The sequence below is a fragment of the Nannobrachium achirus genome (assembly GCF_963921795.1).
Source record: "Nannobrachium achirus genome assembly, chromosome: 21".
NCBI classification, from domain to species: domain Eukaryota; kingdom Metazoa; phylum Chordata; class Actinopteri; order Myctophiformes; family Myctophidae; genus Nannobrachium; species Nannobrachium achirus.
This window is the reverse complement of record NC_137828.1, coordinates 11,189,632-11,214,885: the sequence shown is the minus strand read 5'-3', so window position 1 is coordinate 11,214,885 and position 25,254 is coordinate 11,189,632. Positions and strand designations below refer to the sequence as shown.

The window sequence follows — 25,254 nt, the reverse complement described above, 5'->3', positions numbered from 1 at the left end:
AATCATAGGAACTTTGACTTCTGTGTTTGCTTCAGATAAAATCCTGGCAACGACACGCCTGCTCACAACGCGTCTGCTATTTTCGGTGCTTCCACCAAAAGGCCCTTTTGGAAATTTCAGCCCCAACTAACAGGTGGTACTGTATAGTAACTAACAGGTGGTACTGTACAGTAACTAACAGGTGGTACTGTACAGTAGGTGAGCTCTGTTCATAACAAGTTTACTCAACTGAAGTTTACTGTTTAAGGACACTTTGGATCAGATCAGATTTTCAGATAAAAAGATGAACTTATTCAAGGGCTTGTAGAAAAAAGAGGAAAGAGTAGAAGGAGTGCATCTGTTTGGCTAGAGTAAAAATCTCCAACAAGGTGCATTTTATTTAGTTTTCGTCAATGAAAAAAGGTACAGTAGTCGTAGAAGTATAGTAAATGAATTGTTTTCGTCATAGTTTTAGTCAACTTCTTGGCTTTCAACCTGGCTTTGTTATGTTGGCATGTTGTTGTAGGTGAACATTTTAAATTTGTTTTTTCCAAAAGGCTTTTATATTATTTTCAAAACAGTTGAGACTTCTCAGAATTTCGATATTGTGAAAATAGCAGATCAACCAGCCTCCTATTTTGGCCATGTCGTTATAGGCCAAAATCTTTCAAAATCTTCCTACATTTTTCAGAATGTTCAAAAGTAGCGAAAATAGCTAAGGTGCAACATGCTGTGCGTTTGTACATGAGCTATTTTCGCTATTCGTCGTATGACAAAGTGTATCGTGTTTAAACAAAACGGAGCACTTACTATTTTACCCCGCTTAAATTCACTGAACCACGACCCTGGAACTTCTTTAGGCCATGAAGATAATCGGACCTATGGAGAACAAAGAACATGCAGGGCACATTAAAAGACAACCTCTTTTCATTCTTTCTTTATAATGGTATAAAGAACAAAGCAAATAAAGCAAAGCAAAGAGTTGGAAGAGTGAAGGAGAGAAAACATTATGAACCCATAAAGAATACAAATTAAAAAAATAAAGTAGATGATGGTGATTAGAACAAATGATGTATAATGATAGTAGAATAAATAAAGAAGAATAAAGTAAAAGGTAGATTAATCAGTGGGATTACAGAAAGACATTGACAGGAACAAAAACATCAAAATGTGTTATAAAGATGAAACATTTTTCCAAACAGTTTGTTTGTATTGTGCTTTGTCACAAATATTGGTCTACTTAAAGGGGAAGACCACCCATTTTCAATATTGAACTGTGTCATTAATATACCTTAGAGGAGTTGTGTGGGAAATAGAAAAAGGTTACCCCCCTTCTGTGTTGCCTAGAACTGGAGGATTGACTTTGGGGTTTGTATTGTAAAGTACAATGTGTGATGTCATCAAGTTGTACTTTACAATACAAACCCCAAAATCAATCCTCCAGTTCTAGGCAACACAGAATGGGGGGAACTTTCTTTCTATTTCCACACAACTCCTCTAAGGTATATTAATGACACAGTTCAATATTGAAAATGGGTGGTCTTCCCCTTCTTTAAGCATTTATCTTTCACATATTACATCTGAAAAAAGCTTTGTCCCAAACTAATAAAGACAGCCTCAGAAACTCTGTTGGTGTTTGACACTATGGATCTTTGTGGATCTTTCTTACAGTAGCATGAACAGGAAGCAATGGATTCATGGGAAATGTGGACAATGTGGCTATAGCTTCAACATCACTGTGAACAAAGACACAGCATTGCTGAGAGTATTTGGTCAAACAATACGTCACTGTCGGGCAGAAACCTCGTATCTCCAAGTTTCAAATTTGTACCTTTTTCACCAAGCAAAGCCCTGCTTCATTGTACAAGGCTGTCGCACAAATGTAGTGAAAACAGTCGATCTACAAGCACACAACGCCTCGCGGCGCGCGGCATTGTGTGCTTGTAGATCGGCTGTTTTCACTAGTTTAGTTCATTTTTAATACAAAATACAAAACGAACGGTCTTGGACATACGAGGTTTCTACCCGACAACGACGAATAGTGACTTAGAAGTAGAACAGGGGTTGAATCTTATAGAAATCAAAAGGCTACTTACTCCAGTGGACCTTTTATCGGGGTAGATGCACGTTTCACCCCCGGCGGTGAAGTTACAGTAGACTTTGATGGAATCTCCAGAGCAGCCTTGGTTGGGGTCAATCCAGTACTCACCTGAGGAGAACCAATCACAGACTCAAACAAACTAGTCCAACCAAGGTCCACAGAGAAAGGATTGAAGAAGAATGCATTTGAAAATCACTCATGTTGAATTCATTGGCCCTCTGTGGGAATCACGTTTGAGCATGAATAGATGACCTCACTTCTGAAGGAGAACTCTGCCCCCAGAGCATTTTCTGTCCCTCACTATTTCAACAGATCTGAGACAAAAATAACGACTAAAGTATAATTCTAACACTTTCCTTTCAACAGCAAAGAGAAGAAAAATGTGTAAATAGTAAAAATAGTAAAAAGATTCACGGAAACTGGGGGCAGAAATTCTCCTCTGCCTACAAAATGATGTCATACTTAACAGCCCCATCGGGGGTCCTCAGAGTTACTACAGGGGGTCCTCCAAATCTTCCACTCCTTTTTATATCAACAACTTGAACCCTAGACCCTAGTGACCATTTTCTGAGAACTGTAGCCAAAAATAGCAGATCTACAAGCTCACAACGCCTCATGCTGTGAAGGCATTGTGAGCTTGTAGATCGGCTATTTTTGACAAAGAGGTTTGGTGTAGAGGGGGAAAAGAGCAGACTAAGTACAGAGTAAAAGATCAAGTTTATTAGGTAATGACGGCTCAAATGGTTAAATATCTGAAAACACAGATGATTGTGATGATGATTTCAAACAATGAAACTATATGGAATCTCTGAAAAGGTTTTGGGGGTCCCTGCTTCATCTCTCTCTCAACTAAGGGGTCCTTGGCCTAAAAACTTTGAAGACCCCTGCCGTATACAATGGAATAGGATGTCCTTGTCATAACATCTCTGTTCAAAACTGATCAACGTTTGCCTGTCATCTCTCCCTCCTATGGTACCAACATCAATACAGCATGGAATTGTGAAGGGAAAAGAAATCTTATCCAAAGACAGCAAAACAAGTCTTGGGTCTGAGAGGCTAAGATCTCATCAAATGGTGGTCCGTGGCTCAAATGCTGAATAAATAACGGTCCCTGACATGAAAAGGGTTGAAAACCACCGCCCGATTACACCACTCCCTCTCCAGGGTTCCCACACATTTTTACCAATTAATTTCCAAAACTTTTCCAGAATATTTTAACCTTATTTCCAGGACTATATCAAACATATAATTTTGTGACTGGCCCTGTTACAGATGTTGTCCAAAAATCATGCAGATCGGTACACAGTATCTCTGTAGCCATTAAACGAAACGGGTATTTCTTACATTGACGCTCCTACATATTATCATGTAAGCACCAGTTAAAGTTACTTTCCATCCCTCATATACTGTGTGCACAGTGCACACCCCATAACCCACACACTGCACATCATTTCAGAGCTCATATCTTTGAACGGGTAAGGGCTAGTAACAATAATTCAGCTCAATAACAAGTCGCTTACTCCTATACGCAGTGCCTAAAGACAGTTAGTGTATGCCAGTGGTTCTCAACCTTTTCAGGCCGTGACCCCCGAAATAATCATGTTTTAACTGGGGACCCCGGCACCCTGACGAGCACTAAGAGTTGAGGAATTTTGTATAACACGGTTCTATTGTGAAAATAGCAGATCTACATGCTCACAACGCCTCGCGTTGCGAGGCATTGTGAGCATGTAGATCGGCTATTTTCACAATTTCTGCCTATAATATTTGACAATTTGGCCCATGTTTAATGTGTCATTTCAGAGGTATTAACAATATTATTATTATATTAACTCATTTAGTGCCAGCGCCCTCTAGGGGCCATAGAATGCCAGGGTATCTCTCATAGGCGAGCGCTTTAGCTTCCAGGACCTCACCTTCCAGGACCTCACGTGCTCACGTTCATGCACGTCATGGAAAGGTCCCGGATGATAATGCTAACAGAATGGCTATTCCCATTTTGTCATCTAAAAGATCATTTTTGGGCGATTTCGCCGTAAATAAACCTCGCGCCGCTTCCCTAAAGACACAATCCAGAGATATAAGCCTTCAAAGATGTGGTCTTTCATTGGATTAGGCGGAGATTGGCGATTTCGTTCGCAAATAACGGCCGGCCGGGAGGTTGCTAGCTTTCGGCTAGTAGCTAGAAAAATCAGGCCAGGCTTCAGAAGGCCTCTTATCATTTTATTCATTTCATTAAAAAAAGCCGGACTACTTCGGGATCGGCACACTCGTGTACTCATCGGAAGCGGCGCCGAACATCGGGTGAACATTGGGGAGCTCAAAAATGTATTTTAAACCATTTTTAATGGAATATATCGTCGGACAGAGTAGAATGGCTAGCTGGCTAGCGGCTAGCGAGCCAGGACCACCCACGACTCTACAAGCAGCTCGGGGTAAGTGAATTAATAAAAAAGAAATTGTATTGGATTGAAATAAAGCCGAACTAGTTCGGGATCGGCACAGAATGAGTTAAAAATACATTCCCAAACTTTTCCAGTACTGGAAAAGTATTTTTCAAATTTAAAAATATTTCCAGGAATTTCATGAACACTCCCTCTCTGTCCCAACTCACCGTCGGGGAACTCTGGATGGCAAAGCTGCAGGTCTTTGCACGTCCGGGCGGGGTTGTTTTGCGTGCCCATGGGGTACTTCATGCGCTCGATGTCCTGCTTGAGGTTGTTGAGCGAGCCGAAGACGTCCTCCATGCCCTCTCCGTAGTCCATGATGGTTCCGGCGGCGTCTGACTGCATGCCACTGGAGCGCTTGCTCTTCTTGGGTGACTGGATGGGCAGGGGCTGGATGACCTCTCCTGGTGGGCCCTGCGGTGGATACACGGGGAGGACGAGGCGAGGGTTAACATGATGGCGCGCTGCTGGATTGTGCCCCAGACAAAGACAAGCTCACACTAAGCCACACTTAAAGAGGTGGTGCCATGATTCCCCCCCCCTATAAAACATGATTATCAGGTATTATGATTATACTAGGAGGAAGATTTTTTCCAAAAAAGTATACAGAAAGAGTTAAAATTGGGTTTTTATGTGGCCACACCCCCAGTTCATTAAGTATGCAAGGATGCCTTCGTGGGTGGTGACCCAGCAGATATAGCCACACCCCACAGTGTTGGGTGAATAGTAATTGGGGAGGAGTTGATAGTGTGACATACTTAGTATCTGTGTTTTTTAACTGACACTTTTCACCACAAGGTGGCAGCCTCCAAGAGAAAACAAACAAATACTAAGAGAATACATCATTTCTCAAAAAAAAACACACCAGGGGGTCTAATGAAGTACTTTCAACCTCCTAGACACATGAAAAACAGAAAAAGTACAAAACTATGGCACCACCTCTTTAACTGCAAGGTAAAAATCCCATACTTGCATATCGTAAGTTTCAGATGTGTATGTTTTTTGGTATTGTTTTTTTTTTTTTTTTGTGAAGATAGCCGATCTACAAGCACACAACGTGCTTGTAGATCGGCTATTTTCACTCGTTTAGATGTTCTTTTTAAAATGATGAATAAACGGTTATGGACATACAAGATTTCCACCCGACAACAACGATAATATACAGTTTATTAGAAAAGGTAACATGGCTACCAAGGCTTTGAAACACAGGGCCAGAGGAGAGCTGCTCATCACATACACATAGCCTTTTTGTAATGATTTTATTTTTGTCTGTCCTCTTTTCAAAATTCCGTGTGATTAATGTATTTCCTACCTGCGACCTTACACCTCTTACCTAACATCATTTGATGGACTTAACATTGTTTTATTGTACCCTTTTCAAAGATTTTATAGTGAACATTCGTTTTAGTAGTGCTACGTAATGGAAGTTCTTCTTTGTAGAGACAAACCGACACCTCAAATAATGTATCGGTACATGTAAGCTGTAGTGCCGTGGACAAGTACATTTTGCATACCAGACTTGTACTTGTAACAGAGTATTTCTACAATAGGGTAGTGATGCTTTTACTTGAGTAAAACATGTGAGTATACTTCTTCTACCACTGGTTTCATGAAGGATAGAGAGCAGTACTTACAGGAGGACCGGGGGCTCCCAGCACGCCGGTGTCTCCCTTCTGACCAGCGGGACCCTACGAGGAACACAGGTGGACGAGGGTTATCAAACACATTAACACTGGGAACAGTAATTGATTGAACTCTGTTTTAACACTGGGAACAGTAATTGATTGAACTCTGTTTTAAAATGGGTTAGCTGTACTTACACTTGACCCCTTTGATCCCTTAGGACCTTGGGGACCCTAAACACGGCAGGACGGAGAGAGAGAGAGACACAATGTTAGCGGTTTTGGCCAAGAAGTCACCGAGTCTGCATTGCTTGTGGCTAAACAACGCAAATACTGAACCAAAAGACGACGTGGTGAAAAGCCTTACCGGTAGACCAGGGGGACCTGGGGGCCCCAGGGGACCAGAGGATCCACCCACGCCCTGTGAAGACACAAGACAGAACCAGACATCAAGCACATATCCAGGACACATTGGGGGACGCTTAGGCAAAAACAGTCTAGTCAAATGGTGATGTTACTGTATGTTTATTAACAACACATTCCATCACTATGCACTGCAATATGTAACTTTACTCCTCTCCCACGGATTTGAATCCGGTTTGCCTGCACATGTGCTGACATTTGTACCATTGAGCTAATAGAGCCTGCCTGCTTGATCAGGGGAAAAATGTAATCTTGGGGCTAGGCCTGGAATTTCGTCATTTTAGGGGCAAGGCCACTCGGCCTTTGGTGTTGTCCATTTTTTGAGGGCAGAAAGGCCAAATACCAGGGCAGGAAGGCCATCAAATAAAATACGATTTTAGTCCATTGAAAGAATTCGTTGAATTTAAAGATTAGGGATGATAACCTAATCTGCAGTGAAATTGATAAATGATAGTATTTATTATCTGATCCATTCTCAGCCCAGCACCAATCAAAGTCACTGGATTGGTTTAAAGATGGGGACTCAGGGGAGTTAAGATTTCATAATCTCAACAAAGGACACTGGTCTACATGATACGAAAGAGACAGAGGAGAAAGTGGTACTGTCAGCTGGGGCATTAAGGCCACTGTGGCCTCAGGTCATGCCATTGGTTTGAGGGGCATTAAGGCCACTGTGGCCTCAGGTGATGCCATTGGTTTGAGGGGCACAAGGCCAAACTGAGGGGCAACGGCGGCCATGGCCTTCATGGCCTCCATGAAATTCCTGCCCTGCTTGGGGCTATTATTCGCTATTTATTTAATCATCCTGAAGCATGATTCGGGTCCGCCCAGGTTATTATTTGAGTCTCTTGAGCCCCAAAATAATCATATTTCAACTGGGGCATTACATTTTGTATAACACGGTTCTATTGTGAAAATTAGCAGATCTACATGCTCACAACGCCTCGTGAGCATGTAGATCTGCTATTTTCACAATTTCTGCCTTTAATATTTGACAATTTGACCAATGTTTAATTTGTCATTTTATAAGTATTAAAAAGTCCTTCAACTATTATAACCAACTATAACTATAACCGGAAATGGGGTCGAACGCTCGGGCTACTATTTGGAAATATATACAGTATAGAGTAGGCTATATCAATTTGGGGGTCCAAAAGTTTGAGAACTACCGATTTAGAAGGCATTTGAAGAATCTACCTTAATGGGTAAAGCGGAGAAGGCAAAGCATTGGTATACAACTACATCAACTCTGTACGCTATGAGCCCAATGTGTGAGTGCAACAAACACTTTCACCACTCCATTTCGAGCGGGAATTGACCTCAATAAAATAAGGTCTATACTTTTTCAAGAACCAAAATAGAGATGGTAAACTGAGAGATTCCTTTTTTTTTTTTTTTACTCTGGCGCTCTAGCCAAAAGGGGGACATTATAATTTCATTAGGCGTAATCTGAAGATACTTAATACATCCCATTGCCTTCAATCACTAAGCCCTGAAACGTTGCTAGCTAGGGCACAGCGCGGACCGGGCAGCTCAATCTGTTAATGTTTATTTAAAAATGAATGAAGAGCCCTCGTGTGAAAACCTTCATCAGGACAGTCACGACCCCCTTTGGAGCAGTAATTCACATTTCTGCTTCGAAATATTAAGGGGGGGGGGGGGGGGGGGATCACTAGCAGAGGAAACAGATGTTTTAATTTTATGCATCTAGTTTCAGGAAAGAAGCCGCTTTTCGTCATTTCCCAGAAAGCAGGGTTCTTACTGTATAACGTCATCACTGTGAACATTTTGTTTTTTAGTTTCTCAGGGATAGTGACACATTTGGACACCTGGATGATGACTAATAATCAAGTCTATGGAAAGAAGTAACCGTGAGAAGAGTACTGTCCATCAGAAGTGCGGATAGCGTGTGTTGCAGGGTTGATTTTTAGTCATTTGACATGTCTTAGTTTTAGTCTAGTTTAGTGCGACACGATGTGAGCTTGTAGATCAGCTAGTTTTGGAGGGCGACACCTGCACACAACCAAACATAAAAAAAATGACTTGTCTAAAGGTGCCTCCACACCGAAAATACTACAGGAGACTTGTTCAAACTGTTCACAGACTGCAAAGAACTGCAAAGAACTGCAAAAAACTAAGCACATTGAATTTTCCAGCCGACTGTATGCCGACTGTAATTACTGTACAGTTTTGCGCATGCGCACTGTGTTGCCATATCGGCTCGTTACAAGCGACTTTGATCCTGTTTTCCTATAATGTTGCTAGTTGTGGGTTACTTTTGTTTGGGCATGTTTCTGAATTGTAGTTGCTTATTTGGCCTTGCTTTCAACATTATTTTAGAAAATAGCTAATGTAATAGAGCTCAATAGGTGAAACGGGATGCTTCTTTAGGCCTTGTTTTCATAGACCTGGTCGCTTGTTTAACTCACAGAATCTGGCAACCGGGGAGCAGAAGCGGAGATGCTTCCTGTCCGGTGTTTACTTCTTCTCACACCAAAACAACACACATCACTATTACTAGCGCTGCCTTGGAGTTGATTAGTATAGGAAATTGAGAGTTGAGATTGTGAATATGCTATTTAGTTAAAATGTGCAACAGGAAAATGTCTCTGGCTTATTTAGGCTTGGTTTTGCTGCAGCAGTAGCAAACTAATGGTCCATTACAACTCGCTACAATTCACCGACGTCCAGGGGCGACTCTACAAAACTGAGCAAGTCCAGTCTTCCAGTTTTCCGTCGATACTGGTCGATAACGTTCCCGACCCGCTGCCGAAAACCTATCGATGAGCTCCCGTTCGGCAACAGACGCTTTCCGCCGCTATCCGCCGCCGATTCGGCCACGAATCTGTTTGGTTAAAAGTGGCCTTAAGTTCTACTGGATCTTTTCTCCATTAGTCCCTCCCACACATTTTAGTCTAGTTTTTATTTGTTAATGGAATTGTCAATAGGCCTAATTAGTCAGAGTTTGTCATCATAGCTTCATTTTATTTAGTTTTCGTCAGTGAAAAAAAGGTAGTCTTCATAGTATCAGAGCCGATTTTTTTCTTTTTTGCGTTTGACTAGATTTGTCTTCATGAGATGAAGTGACGGGAAAGAAAACAGCCCAACGAACAGCACCGGAATGGAATCATCATCAATCACTTACGCTGTCACCCTTGCCACCGGGCGTACCCTGGGGTCCGGGCAAACCTCTGTCTCCCTTCTCTCCTTGTTCACCGGGGGGTCCGATCAGACCGATTAAACCGGGGTGACCCTGTCAGGTAAAACACACGCACAAACGCACAAGCACACACACACACACACACACACAGCATGAGAAGAATGGCATAGGAAAGCGTTCAACCAACTTCAGAAATGAAACGACCTTCCTGCACAGAAAAATACTGGAATCTCTCATTACTATACAAAACTACAAGCATTATCTTTTGAAATATCTCTCCTGTCAAGCACCAAAAGAACGTGGGCCAGGAAGAGCGATGGTAATTCACAACGAGGCGGCTGACTTTGAGCCGTAACAAAGCCTGTTGATTTGAAAGCACGCTGTTGCTGTTGTCAGTCAAGCTGCCTCGCCCCGGTGTGTGTGACTGGTGGTTTGAGGAGCGCACAAGTAATAAATCTATATTTAATAACAAGCTGGAGTTGTCTGCCTCTCTGTTTCTTTGTTTGTCTGAAGAGTTTGCGGCGTACAAACTCTATATCAACCCAACAGCAAATATTGGATTGTCAACAAAACACAAATGCAGAGTAAGAAATACAGGGTAGCTTTTGATTAAAGACTTTTGAGCCTACTGTGTGCGTGCTCCATGTGTTCTGGACAGTGGTGTGAAGTAACTACATAAAGTACATTTACTCAAGTACTGTATAGGTACAATTATGAGGTATATTTATACTTTTCAATAATTTTACTTCTACTCATCTCAGAGAGGCAAATATTGTACTTTTTACTCCACTACAAATTATTTGAAAACTTTAGTTACTAGTTACTTTGTAGATTATTATTAGAAAACATACAATAACAATTTCAGCCCTATATCAAATATACGTTTGGGCCGTTTGAAAATAGTCGGTTTACAAGCTCACAATGCATTGTATTGTGAGCTTGTAGATCTGCTATTTTCAAAAGTTTTTTTTTCATTGTATAAATATAAAAACCTGTAAAATAGGACATTCTGCATAATGAGTACTTTCTACTTTTGGGACTACGTGCATTTTGATGCCAATACCTTTGTACTTTTACTCAAGTACATTTGTACACTGCAGTATTGGTACTTTACCGTATTATCCGGACTATAAGGCGCACCGGACTATAAGGCGCACTGTCAATGAATGGTCTATTTTCGAACTGTTTTCATACCGTATATAAGGCGCACCGGACTATAAGGCGCACATAATAGACGCTACCGTTGCGTTATGCATCCAACAGATGGAGCTGTGCTAAAGGGAATGTCAATGTCAATGAATGATCCATATATAAGGCGCACTGGACTATAAGGCGCACTGTAGTTTTTTGAGAAAATTAAAGGCTTTTAAGTGCGCCTTATAGTCCGGAAAATACTGTACTTAAATAACAAATGTGAGTACTTTTTCCCACCACTGGTCACAAAGTTTTGTCCTTTCATTAGAGGTCAATGTGCTGACCCTACAGTGAAATCAAATCACTGTGTGTCTGGGAGCAGGAAATGGGGTCGAACTCACCTTTTCACCCTTGGAGCCAGGGTCGCCTTTCAGGCCAGGGAGACCGGGAGGACCCTAGAGTAGCAGAAACAAAGAGACAAAGTTAAAACTCAATTGACGCCAAGGAGAAGAAAAGAGAGGAATGGAACCAAACGTAGGCTGAGCGAAAGAGGAGAGGTCAAAAGATTACAACAAAAGAAAAAGAAAAAAAAAAGATGGGGAGTGTAGATAGAGAAGTTGAAAATGAATGTGCACTAGGAGGAGAAAAATGGCAATGGAGACAAGAGGTTAACGATTTAGAGGAGAAGTAAAATGAGAGGCAGGGAGGGTGGGGGGGCGAGAAAGAGAGAGCCGGAGAGGAAAGGAGAGAAAGATTAACTGAAGAGATAAAGAATAAAACAAAAAGCTTTAAGAGAAAGTGGTGTGAGCAGGGGCGTCACACCAAATTCTGGGCCCTGGGTACAAGGATTCACTGCGGGCCCCCCCATGAATGTTAACTATTGAAAAATAGCAGATATACAAGCTCACAGCGCGGCACTCGGTGCTTGTAGATCTGCTATTTTTGAAAAATCTTGAAAATGTGTGCCAAGAAACCTATGTTTCCATGTCAGTGATGCTCAAACTTTTTCATGTGAAGGACCCCCCCCCCCATCTCAAAATATTTAGTTCCAGGGACCCCCCAGAAGCAAACTTTGAGTTACAAATGTTCATATATTCAAAGATTTGCGCACATTTTCACGACTTTTCAAAAATAGCAGATCTACAAGCTCGCAGCGCGGCACTCGGTGCCGCGCTGTGAGCTTGTATATCTGCTATTTTTCAATAGCTAAAGTTACTAGGGCCCCTCCACCTTGGGCCCTAGTAACTCAGTCCCACTTTCCTACCCCTTGTGACGCCCCTGGGTGTGAGAATAAGGCAGGAATGGGGGGATCACATTCGGTCACTGGAAGTGAAAGAGATAGTGAGGCAGAGACAGAGAGAGAATGGATGATGATGATGCATACTAACCATGGGTCCAGGTGGGCCATCCTGTCCTGGAGCACCGGGCAGTCCTTGTTCACCCTATAGGAGAAGCCATCCAGTTGCAGTATGAGCATTACAGCCTGTAGTAACTTCTCTGGCCTAACATTGATTTTCTGTGCTCGGACGTGATGATTAATAGCCCAAATAGGGCACAAAACAAGCGTGTTGGTATATAAACAAGTGGAATGTGCTAGGTAAATGGGACGTATCGATTATTCCATGAGTTCAGTCGCCATGCTTCAGTGGTGGCGGTCAATGTGTGGACTTGTGCGTGCAGTAAGCTTTGTTTTGTGGGCGTACGTGTGCGTGCGTGTGCGTGCCTGCCTATAAGCTTGTGAATATGTGTAACTTCAACACATAAAGGTGCACGGTGCATCTCTTAGACTTACAACAGGGCCGGGTATTCCACGTAAACCTTCTGGGCCGGGCTTCCCTGCAGGCCCCTGGGGTCCGACGGGGCCAGTTTTGCCGGGCGCTCCCTCTGAACCAGACTCACCCTAAAAAGGCATGGATGATATTTGTTATGTGAGGCAAAAAAAATAAAAAATAACCTCACTGTCGGGCCAAAACCTCATATCTCCAAGTTTCAAATTTGTACGTTTTTTCCACAAAGTAAAGCCCTGCTTCATCAGACAAGGCTGTCGCACAAAAGTAGTGAAAACAGCCAATCTACAAGCACACAACGCCTCGCGGTGTGGCTGTTTTCACTAGTTTAAATCATTTTAAAAAATGATAAATACAAAACGAACGGTTTTGGACATACAAGGTTTTCACCCGACAACGACGATAAGCAAAATAAACTATCTGTATTATATTGCAACCTTCTCTATGAATGTTGTAGCGATACAGGAACAATGGTCACCTGGATGCCACAAGGTTAGACTAAATTCTGTATTCATTGTGTGTATGTTATTTGTTTGCCTTGGACGAGTACACCAGCTTAAAGGAAAGCTTCGCTGTTCCATTTGTGGATGTTCAATTTGCGACGTCAACCGTGACGATCGATGCAAACAAACGTTTTTGATTATATGCAATGCCAGCTGAGAAAACACATTATTTCTGTCTCACTCTGAACATCTGATCACAATACCGAGAGTTCAAGGCAAAGGCAATTGATTCTCGGGCAGTTCTCCAGAACCATGTATTGTTCATTAATCCCATCGATAAGACTCCTGTCAATAAGACTTAGCATCATGTATTGATCATTATACTACCGATAAAGATATGTCCAAAGCGGTTACTTTTCACTATTCAAATAAAAATAAAAATAAAACACATCAAAAGTAGCAGATCTACACGAGCATGCAGATCTACTACTTGATGTTTTTGTGTGAGGCTGTAGTAATGATCAAGTATGGTGTAGCTTTATTTAACATATTATGGTCGTTGTTGGGTGAAAACCTTGTATGTCCAAAACCGTTTGTTTTGCATTTATCATTTTAAAATTGATTTAAACTAGTGAAAACAGCTGATCTACAAGCACACAACGCCTCGCGGTGCGAGGCGTTGTGTGCTTGTAGATCTGCTGTTTTCACTACTTTTGTGTGACAGCCTTGTATGATGATCGAAGCAGGGCTTTACTTTGCGAAAGAACGTACAAATTTGAAACTTGGATATATGAGGTTTCCAGCCAACAACGACAATATGGAGATAAGGGGTTTCTGCCAGACAGCGACAACATAAAACCGTTAAGGCAGTTTGACCACTGAGTTGTCCACAGGTCAAGTAATACCATACAGCAATGCATTTTATTTTCCTTCATTTATAACTCTAATCGTCCTTTTATTAACTGTGCTACCATGCCGATAAGCCAATGCCATTTTCAGAATAAATTGTACGCGTTGATTAAAAAGCCAAAATTAAATTAAACACCTTTCGGTCTCTTCTGAGGCCATTTTTCATTCCCAACAGGATGATGGAATATCATTGCACGGGTTTCATTAACAGTGTTTATCTTAAAATGCTAATCCAACACATTGAGGCGAGGCATCAGCGTGTGGAAGGTTTTCCAATCACGTTTATACTAGGGCATTCACCAAATATTAGAATATTTGAATATTCGAATATCAAAGTCACTATTCGATGTTGTTCACCAAAGTCGAATATTCGCTTATTTTTATTTTATTTTATTGTTTTCACTTTAAAAAATATATCGTTTTTAAAGCTTGGCTAGATAGGAAGTAATAAGAATGAGTTGTCAATGCCCCTGGTCGATGAATTTGTTAATGCTCTATACCAGGGGTTCTCAAACCTTTTTAGGCTGTGACCCCCAAAATAAACATATTTGAACTGGAGACCCCCACCCTGACAAGCACTTGGAATTGTAGGTATTATTACATTCAATGGGACTCAGTTCCGCAGATAAATATTGTGAAAATAGCAGATCTACATGCAACGCGAGGCGTTGTGAGCATGTAGATCGGCTATTTTCACAATGTTTGTCTCTTGCTTACTTAGTATTTGACAGTTTGGCCAGTCCTGTCGAATATTCGACTATTCGAATACGAATAGTATGTGTTTTTAGACATTCCGGAAGTTGCGGCCGCATAGGAAAACATTACTGCCTCCCCTGGTCACGTGGTATATACACAAGTTACACAACGGGGAAAACACATAACCGGCTGACCTTCTGAGCGATATAAAGTCTTTATTTCACCCCAGTGCTTTGAGTTTCTTCCACGATAAAGAAGTAAAACGATTATAGATTAACAGAGACCCGTCACTTTTTGGATAGAGTGTTCACCAAAGGTAAGAAGTGTTCGCTAACGGCGGATCGTCGATCCAGCGACAGGATTCCGGCATGCGACCAGTAGGAACCCCATCTCGGAGCTGCGTAGCAGTGGAGTGAGGGGTTCCGAAAGGAGCTAGGGCAACCACACAAAATGTTTTTGTTTTTACACAAACAGACATAAATCTCTATTCGGACTTAGTAGCCAAGTCACAATGGGAGAGTGACTGCCAAACATTTCCATCTGATCTGCAGTGGAAATGACTACTGCTTTTCTGTGGCTTTAATTCAAGGAGGACGCAGCAACCACAATAAGACGGTATAGTGGAGGGACCTGCTGAGATGAGGCTACGTGAGGGCTGAACTGATTCTGTGTTACCTTGGCGCCCTTCTCTCCTTGTCTGCCCTCTGCGCCAGCTGCTCCTGGTGGTCCCTGGGGAAAAAGAATAGGACACACTTTAGCATTTCAGCAAGACGTTTAACCTTTAGCTTTACACTTTAGCTTGAAGGAGCTATAGTCGACCTTTTCTTGAAAAACGGACGCTAACATAAAAATAATGTTTCGAAAATATTTTATAAAAAAAAGAATAAGCTTCATATACCGGTATATGTGTTTCTATTGAAAAATGACCACAACAAGTGTAAAATAATGATTAAATAATCATTTTGGCCACTGTCAGACCGACTTCGTTTACATCCCTTATCAATCCATATAAAAGAATAGAAGAGGGATGTAAAGTAAACAAAGTCAGCCTGACAACGGCCAAAATGATTATTTTATGGGAATCTCTAGCATAGAGTATAAACGCCCAGACTAAAGCTATGAGCCATGAATGATCCATGAGCCTGTCTTACCCAGTATAGGCTTAGCTTGCCATAATAAACCCAAGTTGTGGACAGATATAAGCCTTGAGTGTTTCCTGATTGGTATGTCCCTGAAAATCCATTAGACCCCTTTTCACGTGGCAGGCACACGCACACACGCACACGCATGCACACACGCAAACGCACACGCGCACGCACGCACGCATACACACACACACACACAGACACACACACACACACACACGCACACGCACACGCACACACACACACTAAGGGTGTGCCCGACTGCTCGACCAGCTCAGGGCTCTCCAATCATGGCAAGGGTCATCCTTTACCCATGGTCTCTCCTGGGCCCAGAGCTTGTCTCTTTCAACTTCCACAATGGTTCCCCCTTTTCAGAGGCTGTCCAAACTCTACTCTGATGGAGCTGACGGCAGCGAAAGGAGGCCCGGGTGCTATTGACTGAGCAGCGCTACGGTGCGCTTCCCCTCCCCGTGTCTCTGACCTTGGTGTATGGGCCTCACACTGGAACACAGGAGGCAGGCTCTTGAAAAAGACCAAAGGCCATTTCTAATTGAGCCCATCACTGTGGAGTCAATGCATTTGTGTCTATTGGATGAGTAGCATTATGGGTATTTCAAAGAGCAATACTGTGATATGGGTCAGTGTTTTTTTTGTTTTTTTTTGGTAAGTGGGGTCTGGGGACCCCCAATGGTAGAAAATTTGATTCACTATAATTCAAATCACTTGAAATGTTTACAAAACAGAAACATGGACAAGTGACTTTTCTAGCAATATCTTTCAATATCAGCACTATGAATCAATTTCTAATTCACAATTATGATTTAATAATAATGTAATTTAAACATACAGTGTTTTCATATGACAGTACCTTGGACCAGTGATGCATTGGTGATCCAATGTTTGGGGGGACGCGATTTGAATGACGTCACGTGCACGTCGCTTAACACCTACATAACAGGACTTAACAGGTTCAGACAATGGTCTATTGACATGCATACCGGCTCATCCCTTTGTTACATCACCCTGCTGTGACACTAAACGTTGTGGAGGTGTGAACTTGGGGGTTGTGTTGCATCGATGGATGCCCGCCCGTGCGCGTGAGAGGCGTGACAGTGGTCAGAAAAGATGCGGGACGGCGTGTACACGGACTACAAGCGTGACCGGAAAAGAAAGTCAATATGATGGTCCGCTTCCCACATCAAAGTGTTGTGCAACACACTGAACCTACATAACTGATCCATGAGTACATGAGACGAATAACAGTATAAGTCCGTATTTTAATTTTTTTGAATATATATATTTTTGGATTTACCAGACTGTAAACCACAAACTAGTTATTTGTAATCTGTTAAATTGTTAATGCAATCCCCCCTAATTTTGTTTAATTGTCTGTTTTAATGTTACCTGCTCCCTTTGTCTGCTGAATATTGCTTGTACGGACTTATACTGTTGTTCCACAAACTGCTGGAGATATACTGTTTTTCTACTTTCCATAAGTTTTATATATGGGCTCTATTATGATCCAGGTCTTATGCCTTATGCCTTAACTTCTTTGCCTTTTTTTTACTATATAGACATATTTTTTTTTATATTTCAAATAGCTGATCTGCAAGCTCACAACGTGCAGATGTAGATCAGCATTTGAAGTATTTAAAAATGTTTTTCAAAATAGTAAAAAAAAAGGCAAAGAAGTTAAGGCATAAGGCATAAGACCTGGATCATAATAGAGCCCAATTATTATAATTCCTAATTTATATGTAGAGTTAAGTAAAAAAAATCTAATTCAACAAAATGAGAGGGGAGTACATCTAAGAGATTAAAAACTTCTAGTTTGTGGTTTACAGTCTGGTAAATCAAAAAAATATCTATTTTAGACTGACTTAGACTGTTATTCGTCTCAGGTACTCTTATTGTTAGCATCTGTTCCGTATGTAAAATGAACTTGGCCAAATAGAAGATTCCCTTTCCTTTGATAACTTACTTGGGGGAAAAAAGCATTACCGATTGCACTGAAAAGATTAAGAGGGTTTCAAATGTCAAGCTAGAGCCAGAGAATATGAATTATTCCATATTAACAACTGCCCCCTCTCCCCCTCCCCCTAAAGTCAAATACACTGTTATTAAAACCAGATAGAAAAGAAATAAATAAGTTGGGGGCGTGCTAAATTGATTCTGACACAGGCTAGAGAGCTAGAGGAAGAGATTTAAGGATCATTTCAAACGGTTATGGACAAAACGCTGAGGGAAGCAGAAGACGGGAGGATATAGCTGCACAAGAACACTCGCTGGCTGTGGAATCAGGTATTCAAGGCAGCAAGCTGCTGGCAAATTGCCGGCGTCATCATCGGTTCCATTCTGTTTATTTATTTTTTTGGAGATGATAGAAGAGCTGCATGTGATAAAAATTGCCATTTTGCTTTCAGTAATCCCTTGGCCACTTATAGGAACTCCAAGTGCTAAAACCACGCTACGCACTTGGAATGTAAATTTCAATGGGTATATTAAAAAAAAGCAATTATCCCCTTTTTGAAAATGTATGCCATATTTTTGCCATGGATTTAGTCTTTGTAACGCAGCCTGTCCCTTGAGACTGTGACTTTTCTTTGAAAAATGAGAGAAGAGCAGCTCACTCTCATGAGCTGCCAAGCTTCCCCATCATATTGGAAATATGTTAATAAATCAGTCACGCCAAGAAGCTGAGCATTTAACCCCCCTATAATACTTAGTAAAACAGACCTGAGTTGTTCTCACTCCACACCAATTCTCTTTGCCAAAACTAGCCGATCCACAAGCTCACAACGCATCGCAATGCAACACGTTATGAGCTTGTAGGTCTGCTATCTTAGAGGAACGTCCCAGAATAGCGACGATGGCGGGGCTTACGTGTTGAAGGAGGTCAAAATGACCTCGGCGACTTTCACGTTGAAACGGCGAACGGTGAATACTGAATAACAGAGCGAGCCAGGAACAATCACCATGGCAACTATTAACTTTTAATGCGGTGAACTCTCCTCTGTTTGACCTCAGGCTTTTAACTTTACAAAAAAAGGGGAAAAAAAGCTCCCTTTCTAAAGTAATTATTTATTCCGCTAGTATCTGAGCCCAGTCACACATGATGATGGTGATCGAGCCTGATGATAATCAGCGCCTACATATAAGGTCGGTGTACAAAGGTAGGGATGGGGGGGGGCTTCCATGAAACTCCCGACCCCTCTCTTCTCTCCACCCGACAACCCCACCATGACTGTGCTATTGCCAGTGATTTTTGGAGCTGTGTGGAACACAAGCTCCCTATACGTGGCCGTGTGTGTGGGTCTGTCTGTCTGTCTGTCTGTCTGTCTCCGTGTCTGTCTGTCTGTAGCCTGCAGTAACCTTTTCTGACCACACATGTTAAGGGAGGGGCGCTGTTGCGCACACACACACACACGCACACGCACACACACACACACACACACACACACACACACACACACACACACGCACACACACACACACACAGCTCCACTTCGAACAGAGGTTCGATTTTTTTTTGCTGTGGCTGTCAGCCTGTCCGTCAGCTGGCATTGAGATCAATGGCGTCAGAATGGCTGCATTTCCCACCATGCGCCCTCCAATGCCACAAGCGGATCAATCGGTTCGTGAAAGCCTTTATATATATATATATATATATATATATATATATATATATATATATATATATATATATATATTTTTTTTTTTTTTACTCCAAGAGAAATGAAATAAAGGAGCTCACATCCCGACATTCATTCAATGGGCCACAGAGACATCTTCACTTCCACCGTTTACGGTCAGCCCAACCGCCTCGACGCATTGAGCAGTCACTTCACCCCCTCCTCCCCCCACTCCCCCCACCCGGGGTTTTAATGAAAATGAAGCTCCCTGACTTCCCTGCCAAGATTGAGACATTGTGTTGGAGTCACTGCAGACAGCTTTGATAGTGATCTGTTGGCCATGGATGCAGCACTCCATGCCAGCCGATATGCACTGTACTGGCTTTGTCTACATTCATAGTGGAGTTAATGCATTTCCCATGGGGTTTTCTTTTTTTTTTTTAGACTTGGGGGATTTAAATGTTACAAAAGCCTTGGGTCGATAATCTACTGTATATACTGTACTGGGGGGGAGGGGGGGGGGGGGGGGTGTTTAGAGAGGGAGCGATTTCAACCTCCGCAATAATAACCAAAATCTCCCAGCTAAATGATTGATAGTTACGGTACTAGGAACCAAATGGACCCTTACCAGTCTGTAACTCTAAGAGTTATGGGGGTCCGGAGCCTAATGCATAGTGCATAGTGCTTGACATAAAAATGTATTTAACAATGCAGTATTGTATTGTAACTTGACTTACTCTTTTGCCTGGTGGTCCTGGTGGGCCAGCTTCTCCCGATGGACCGGGCGGCCCCTGGAAATGAGAGTGGAAATAACACAGTCTGTATTGTCAAAAACGACAACGAAGAAGTGAAACGTGTCATTTTCACAATGCTTTGTATCAACCATTGCCTCTGCGTTTATGCGAATTTAGACAAGAGGGCAACTCATTATGCTTTGCCAACAGGAACAAGAGCTCGGAGAGCGTGTTGACATTTAGGAAATACTCAAACAGGACGATGTCCAAAAGAGGAAAACAAATCCTAAGCCAAATAAACCACTCACACGAGACAGCAGGCCTTTAGAACATTGGGCTCCCTGGGCCAGTTTCATCCAACTATCTCTAAGCTTTAAGTGCACGCAATTAAACCTAACATTTCAACAGTTGCCTCGGCAGAGATCTGCCAAATATTGAAAAGAGAAGAAGCAGCAACTATCATTTTTAGTGCAGAGGAATTTACAGAGTTATTCGGCTATGTGATGGGTTTGGTACACAAAAAAAGAAAACAATAGGCTACTCAAACGCTAATTTAACTCATACTCTGCGATCCCCATCGAAACCGGAGATTTCCCGCTGTACCGCGGTGCCATGCCCGTCGATCCCGGAAATGTAATTAGCTTTAATCATTATGAAAGGATTAAAAGTATTATTGCTGATTTTCGCTGATTCTGGCTCTTTAGGCCCGCCTCCTAACTGTATCCGGTCGTATTTCCGGTCTGGACCGGATCTAGCTTTCCGTATCCGGTCTGAGCCTGGGCTATAGTTCCGCCTCCATTGGTTTACATTGTAACAGAAGAGGAAGCTACTCGGCGATGGAAAGCTCGTTTTTCAATCCGATTTTTGGAGATATGCCTATATGCACTTTCTCCCCCCCCCCCCCCCCCCCCCCCACCCCCTTCTCTTCAGTGCGGCATTTCAGGAAATGTATCACGTTTTAAAATAACTTCTAAATACACTTGAGTAACAGAGAAGTCCCTGCCAAAACAATCAAGGTACAACAAACTGAAATTCATTCTTTAAATAAAAAAAAAACCTATAATAACATTTCAGAAGTTTCCGTATTGTTTGTTTGCGGCTGATAAAAAGCAATTTACATTCATGAATGTTAATGGGCGCTGTAATTGGCAGAGCAACGCAGACGGCAGGCACAGCTCTGTTTACCTTTCATCGCTGATCATGAATCTGAGAGGCAAAGTACAGTACAGTACAGTGCACACACTAGAACCAGGTATTTGAAGTAATTATGCTGCAGCACAGGTAGTTATTTACAGCACTCACTTACATAATAGGCTTGCAAATTGCAAATAACTGCTGGGTAATTACACATCATTTGAAATCTACAAGTTTGTTAGAACACAGGCTCTACAAGCACACAACGCCTCTGTGTGCTTGTAGATCGGCTGTTTTCATTAGTTTTGTGCGACAGAGGTTTCTGCCCGACAGTGACGATATTTTAGTGATTATATTGCAAGGAAAACGTTGAGATAATAATAAGACTGAAAATGACTTTGTACTTCAAGTTTAATATGATACTAAATATTTCTTCAAGTGTCCAAATAAATTCCAAATATTATCAAATTATCTCGTCACGAGACGGCAGTCGCGTCGCGGCACCCCAGGGTGCCCCGTCACCCACTTTGAAAACCCCTGGTCTACACAAGCATCATGCAGACTACTAATATACTCACAGGTTGACCGGATTCACCATCCTCGCCCTTCTCTCCAGGTCCTCCGTCTGTGCCCTTCATGAGACACGGTATGAACATGTTAGAACATGGACGATGTATTCATGTATCCAGCTTTCATCCCAGTGGCGGATGGGCCCAGACACGCCACAATGCAAATGTCACCCATACTTACAGCGACGCCAGCCTCTCCAGGGGGTCCAGGATCTCCAGGGAAGCCAACGGGTCCCTTTAGACATAATAAAAAAAAAGAACATGCATCAATGCACTCAAATGTCCCCTAAGCTCTTTGTTAAAAGCAGCCACATACATGGGCAACTGGCGGCCCGGAGGCCACCAGTTGCCCCCACCTTCACATAATGCGGCCCGCAGGTTAATACCGGAATACTGAATATATTACTGATTTCAGCTGTTATAATTCCAAACATGAGCTGCTTTAACTCTGTCAGTCTATCTTAGTAGCCTTACTAGCCTAATGACTAATAGTATTAAAATGTATTTTTTATGTCCAACATATTATTTGTATTTAAGTTCATAAAGTTAACATGAGTATATAACTAAATGTGTTTGAAATTAAATCAAAATGTTATATTTCAGGATTCCAATTAAGAAATAACAAAAAATAATCCAGGATTCCAATTCAAAAGAAGCAAAAATAGCCGATCTACAAGCTCAAAACGCATCGCAGTGCGATGCGTTTTTTGGAGTGAAGGCGGACATAATAGTGGCCCTCACCATCATCAAAGTTGCCCATCCCTGATTGGTTGTGATTTAGTGGAATGATGATGGTACAAAGAAAAGTCCAGAGCGCTTCAGCCAGTTGAAGGTAGAAGGGCTCTTAGTCACCCCTGCACTCCACTGGTCAGCAGGTATTTATCATTTTGCAGGGGTGACTAAAGCCACCCCTGCAAAATAATAAATACGTGCTGACCGGTCGAGTTCTATATTGCACTCGACTGTATTATATATATATTTTATTTGGGTAGAGTCTCCTGAACTGCCCAGATATTATTCTCTCTGACGGTAAAAAAAGTCAGCAAAGCACCGAACTATTACAGTATCTTCATTGCCATATTGGCATGAAACATAATCTCCTTCAATAAAAAGGCTTTTTAGCTCTTAAACAGGATCTTGAATAAAGATAAAGGATGCCTGCCAATCGGGCCAATGGGGTCGTTTCATCTGAAGTGCTACTTTTAGTACTTTATGCTTGAGCTCTCGTGCCCCGAGAGTCGGAATTGACACAGAGAGAATTTGGCCAACTTACAGGGTTGCCCTTGGGGCCGTCGTCTCCAGGGGGTCCTTTGGCGCCGGCAGGTCCAGCAGAACCGGGGGGTCCAGCTTCTCCCTTGTCTCCTCTCTCGCCTTTAGGTCCCTATGATGGTTGTGGAGTAGAGGGGAGAGAGCATTTAATACATCAGCACCATGGGGGGAGGACAACAGCACTTTTCTCTTCTCTATAAAGGGTGAGCTGGAAAAGTGGCATTTGGCATCTGCTAGGCATGTGCCATTTCCCAACGTGGCATATGCTGTTGCCAAAGTGGCATATGCTGTTGCCAAAGTGGCATATGCTGTTGCCAAAGTGGCATATGCTGTTGCCAAAGTGGCATATGCTGTTGCCAAAGTGGCATATGCTGTTGCCGAAGTGGCGCGTGCCATTGCCGAAGTGGCGCGTGCCATTGCCGAAGTGGCGCGTGTCGTTGCGGAGTGGCATATGCCGTTGCCGGAGTGGCATATGCCGTCGCCAGAGTGGCATATGCCATTTGCATATGCCATTTTAGAAATGTCAAATGCCACTTTTCCAGCTCGGCCTCTCTCCTTTTTTTTAAGACAGTCAACATCGAGGCCGCGCTGAGCAATGTACATTAAAATGCAGTCAGTGTCTGCAGAGAGAGATTGGACCCAAAAAAAAAAAAGCATTCACAGGATGGGTAATAGACAGAGCAGCTTCTTGATGTGAAATGAGCCTGAGAAATATCGTTTTCAACATTGGCCAGCACAGCAGCCGAGGCACTGCACTCAGCTTGTTAGAATGCGATGACATCCTGACACATTTAGGACAACTCTATTTGAAATGCTGAAAGGGAAAATGGGAAAGGCAGCGGGCCTCAAGGACATGTCGCTCTTGGAACCTCAAAGGCACCTCAAAGTGTTTGACGTGGAATAGGCATAAGGAATTGCACATGCTAGTGAGTACGTTCCCCTCTTGCCACTGCCCTGTGCCAACCCTGTCCATCACTTTTCATGTCTGCAATAATGACAAATGGCAGCACAGCTAACAGATCCATCAATATGGAGCGCTGCGCCAAAATAATAATGAGGGTAGATTTCTTACTCATTATTTTCCTGTTCATTTTATATTTTTACCTGCTCTTTCTATGGTATGGCGTGTTAGGGATAGTATAGCCAATCGCAGCCCACATCAGGGCCAAGCCTAGCTTTAGAGCAATGATAAGAGCAGGCATATGTTGCTAGCGATTATGTTTTAATCCATTTAGAACGGGTACACATTTTGTGTATCATTATTTTATGTTTTAACTATTGAAAAATAGCAGATCTACAAGCTCACAGCGCGGCACCGAGTGCCGCGCTGCGAGCTTGTAGATCTGCTATTTTTGAAAAATCGTGAAAATTAGAATGTTGACCCGATTCTATAAGTGTCTTTTGAATCCTTTTCAGATTTTTTGAAAAAAACTATGTTTCTATATCACCAATCTGGCTTAGCCATCGTCAAAGAAAAGGTCCTTTTCACTTAAATGGAGCTCAGTTAGTCTGTTCTTGAGAGACTACTACGTCAGTGGTTCTCAAACCTTTTCATGTGAAGGACCCCCAAAATGATATTTATTTGGCCACGGACCCCCCATCTCAAAATATTTAGTTCCAGGGACCCCCCAGAAGCAAAATTTGAGTTACAAACGTTCGCTTTGAAAATACATAATTATATTCAAAGATTTGCACACATTTTCATGACTTTTTCAAAAATAGCAGATCTACATGCTCGCAGCGCGGCACTCGGTGCCGCGCTGTGAGCTTGTATATCTGCTATTTTTCACTGGTTAAAGCAGTCAATAATTCTAGGCCTAAATGGGTTAAGTGTCTGGGAAGGGAGTCAATTTGGCAGGCCATGCTGTGGCCACAGGGCGCTGAAGGCAAACGCTCAGACTCAGAGCCCTGCTGGCAGCAAGCAGCAGCCTCAACAGGAGGCACAATTAGCTTCACGCTCATGAATACAAAGTGTCACTTTGTTGCAAAATTTATGTCTTCATCGACGGAGCTTCCCTGACAGATGTCTGCCTCTGGAGCAGAGCAAGGGACTGTTGTTTGCCTGTGACA

The 25,254-nt window shown here is 42.4% G+C and overlaps 1 protein-coding gene across 1 annotated transcript in view; it reads right to left on the bottom strand.

The window, feature by feature from the left end:
* Window positions 1-25,254, bottom strand: part of col11a1a (collagen, type XI, alpha 1a) — a gene marked incomplete at both ends in the record, with an annotated part of 173,011 nt that overhangs the window by 4,029 nt on the left and 143,728 nt on the right. Inside the window, 15 exons of the mRNA XM_080751473.1 lie at window positions 790-858; window positions 2,076-2,188; window positions 4,695-4,941; window positions 6,162-6,215; window positions 6,348-6,383; window positions 6,517-6,570; window positions 9,718-9,825; window positions 11,268-11,321; window positions 12,255-12,308; window positions 12,659-12,766; window positions 15,377-15,430; window positions 20,216-20,269; window positions 21,925-21,978; window positions 22,097-22,150; window positions 23,189-23,296. Of these exons, the coding sequence (XP_080607599.1) occupies window positions 790-858; window positions 2,076-2,188; window positions 4,695-4,941; window positions 6,162-6,215; window positions 6,348-6,383; window positions 6,517-6,570; window positions 9,718-9,825; window positions 11,268-11,321; window positions 12,255-12,308; window positions 12,659-12,766; window positions 15,377-15,430; window positions 20,216-20,269; window positions 21,925-21,978; window positions 22,097-22,150; window positions 23,189-23,296 (1,221 nt within the window). The remainder of the gene's footprint in view (window positions 1-789; window positions 859-2,075; window positions 2,189-4,694; window positions 4,942-6,161; window positions 6,216-6,347; window positions 6,384-6,516; window positions 6,571-9,717; window positions 9,826-11,267; window positions 11,322-12,254; window positions 12,309-12,658; window positions 12,767-15,376; window positions 15,431-20,215; window positions 20,270-21,924; window positions 21,979-22,096; window positions 22,151-23,188; window positions 23,297-25,254) is intronic.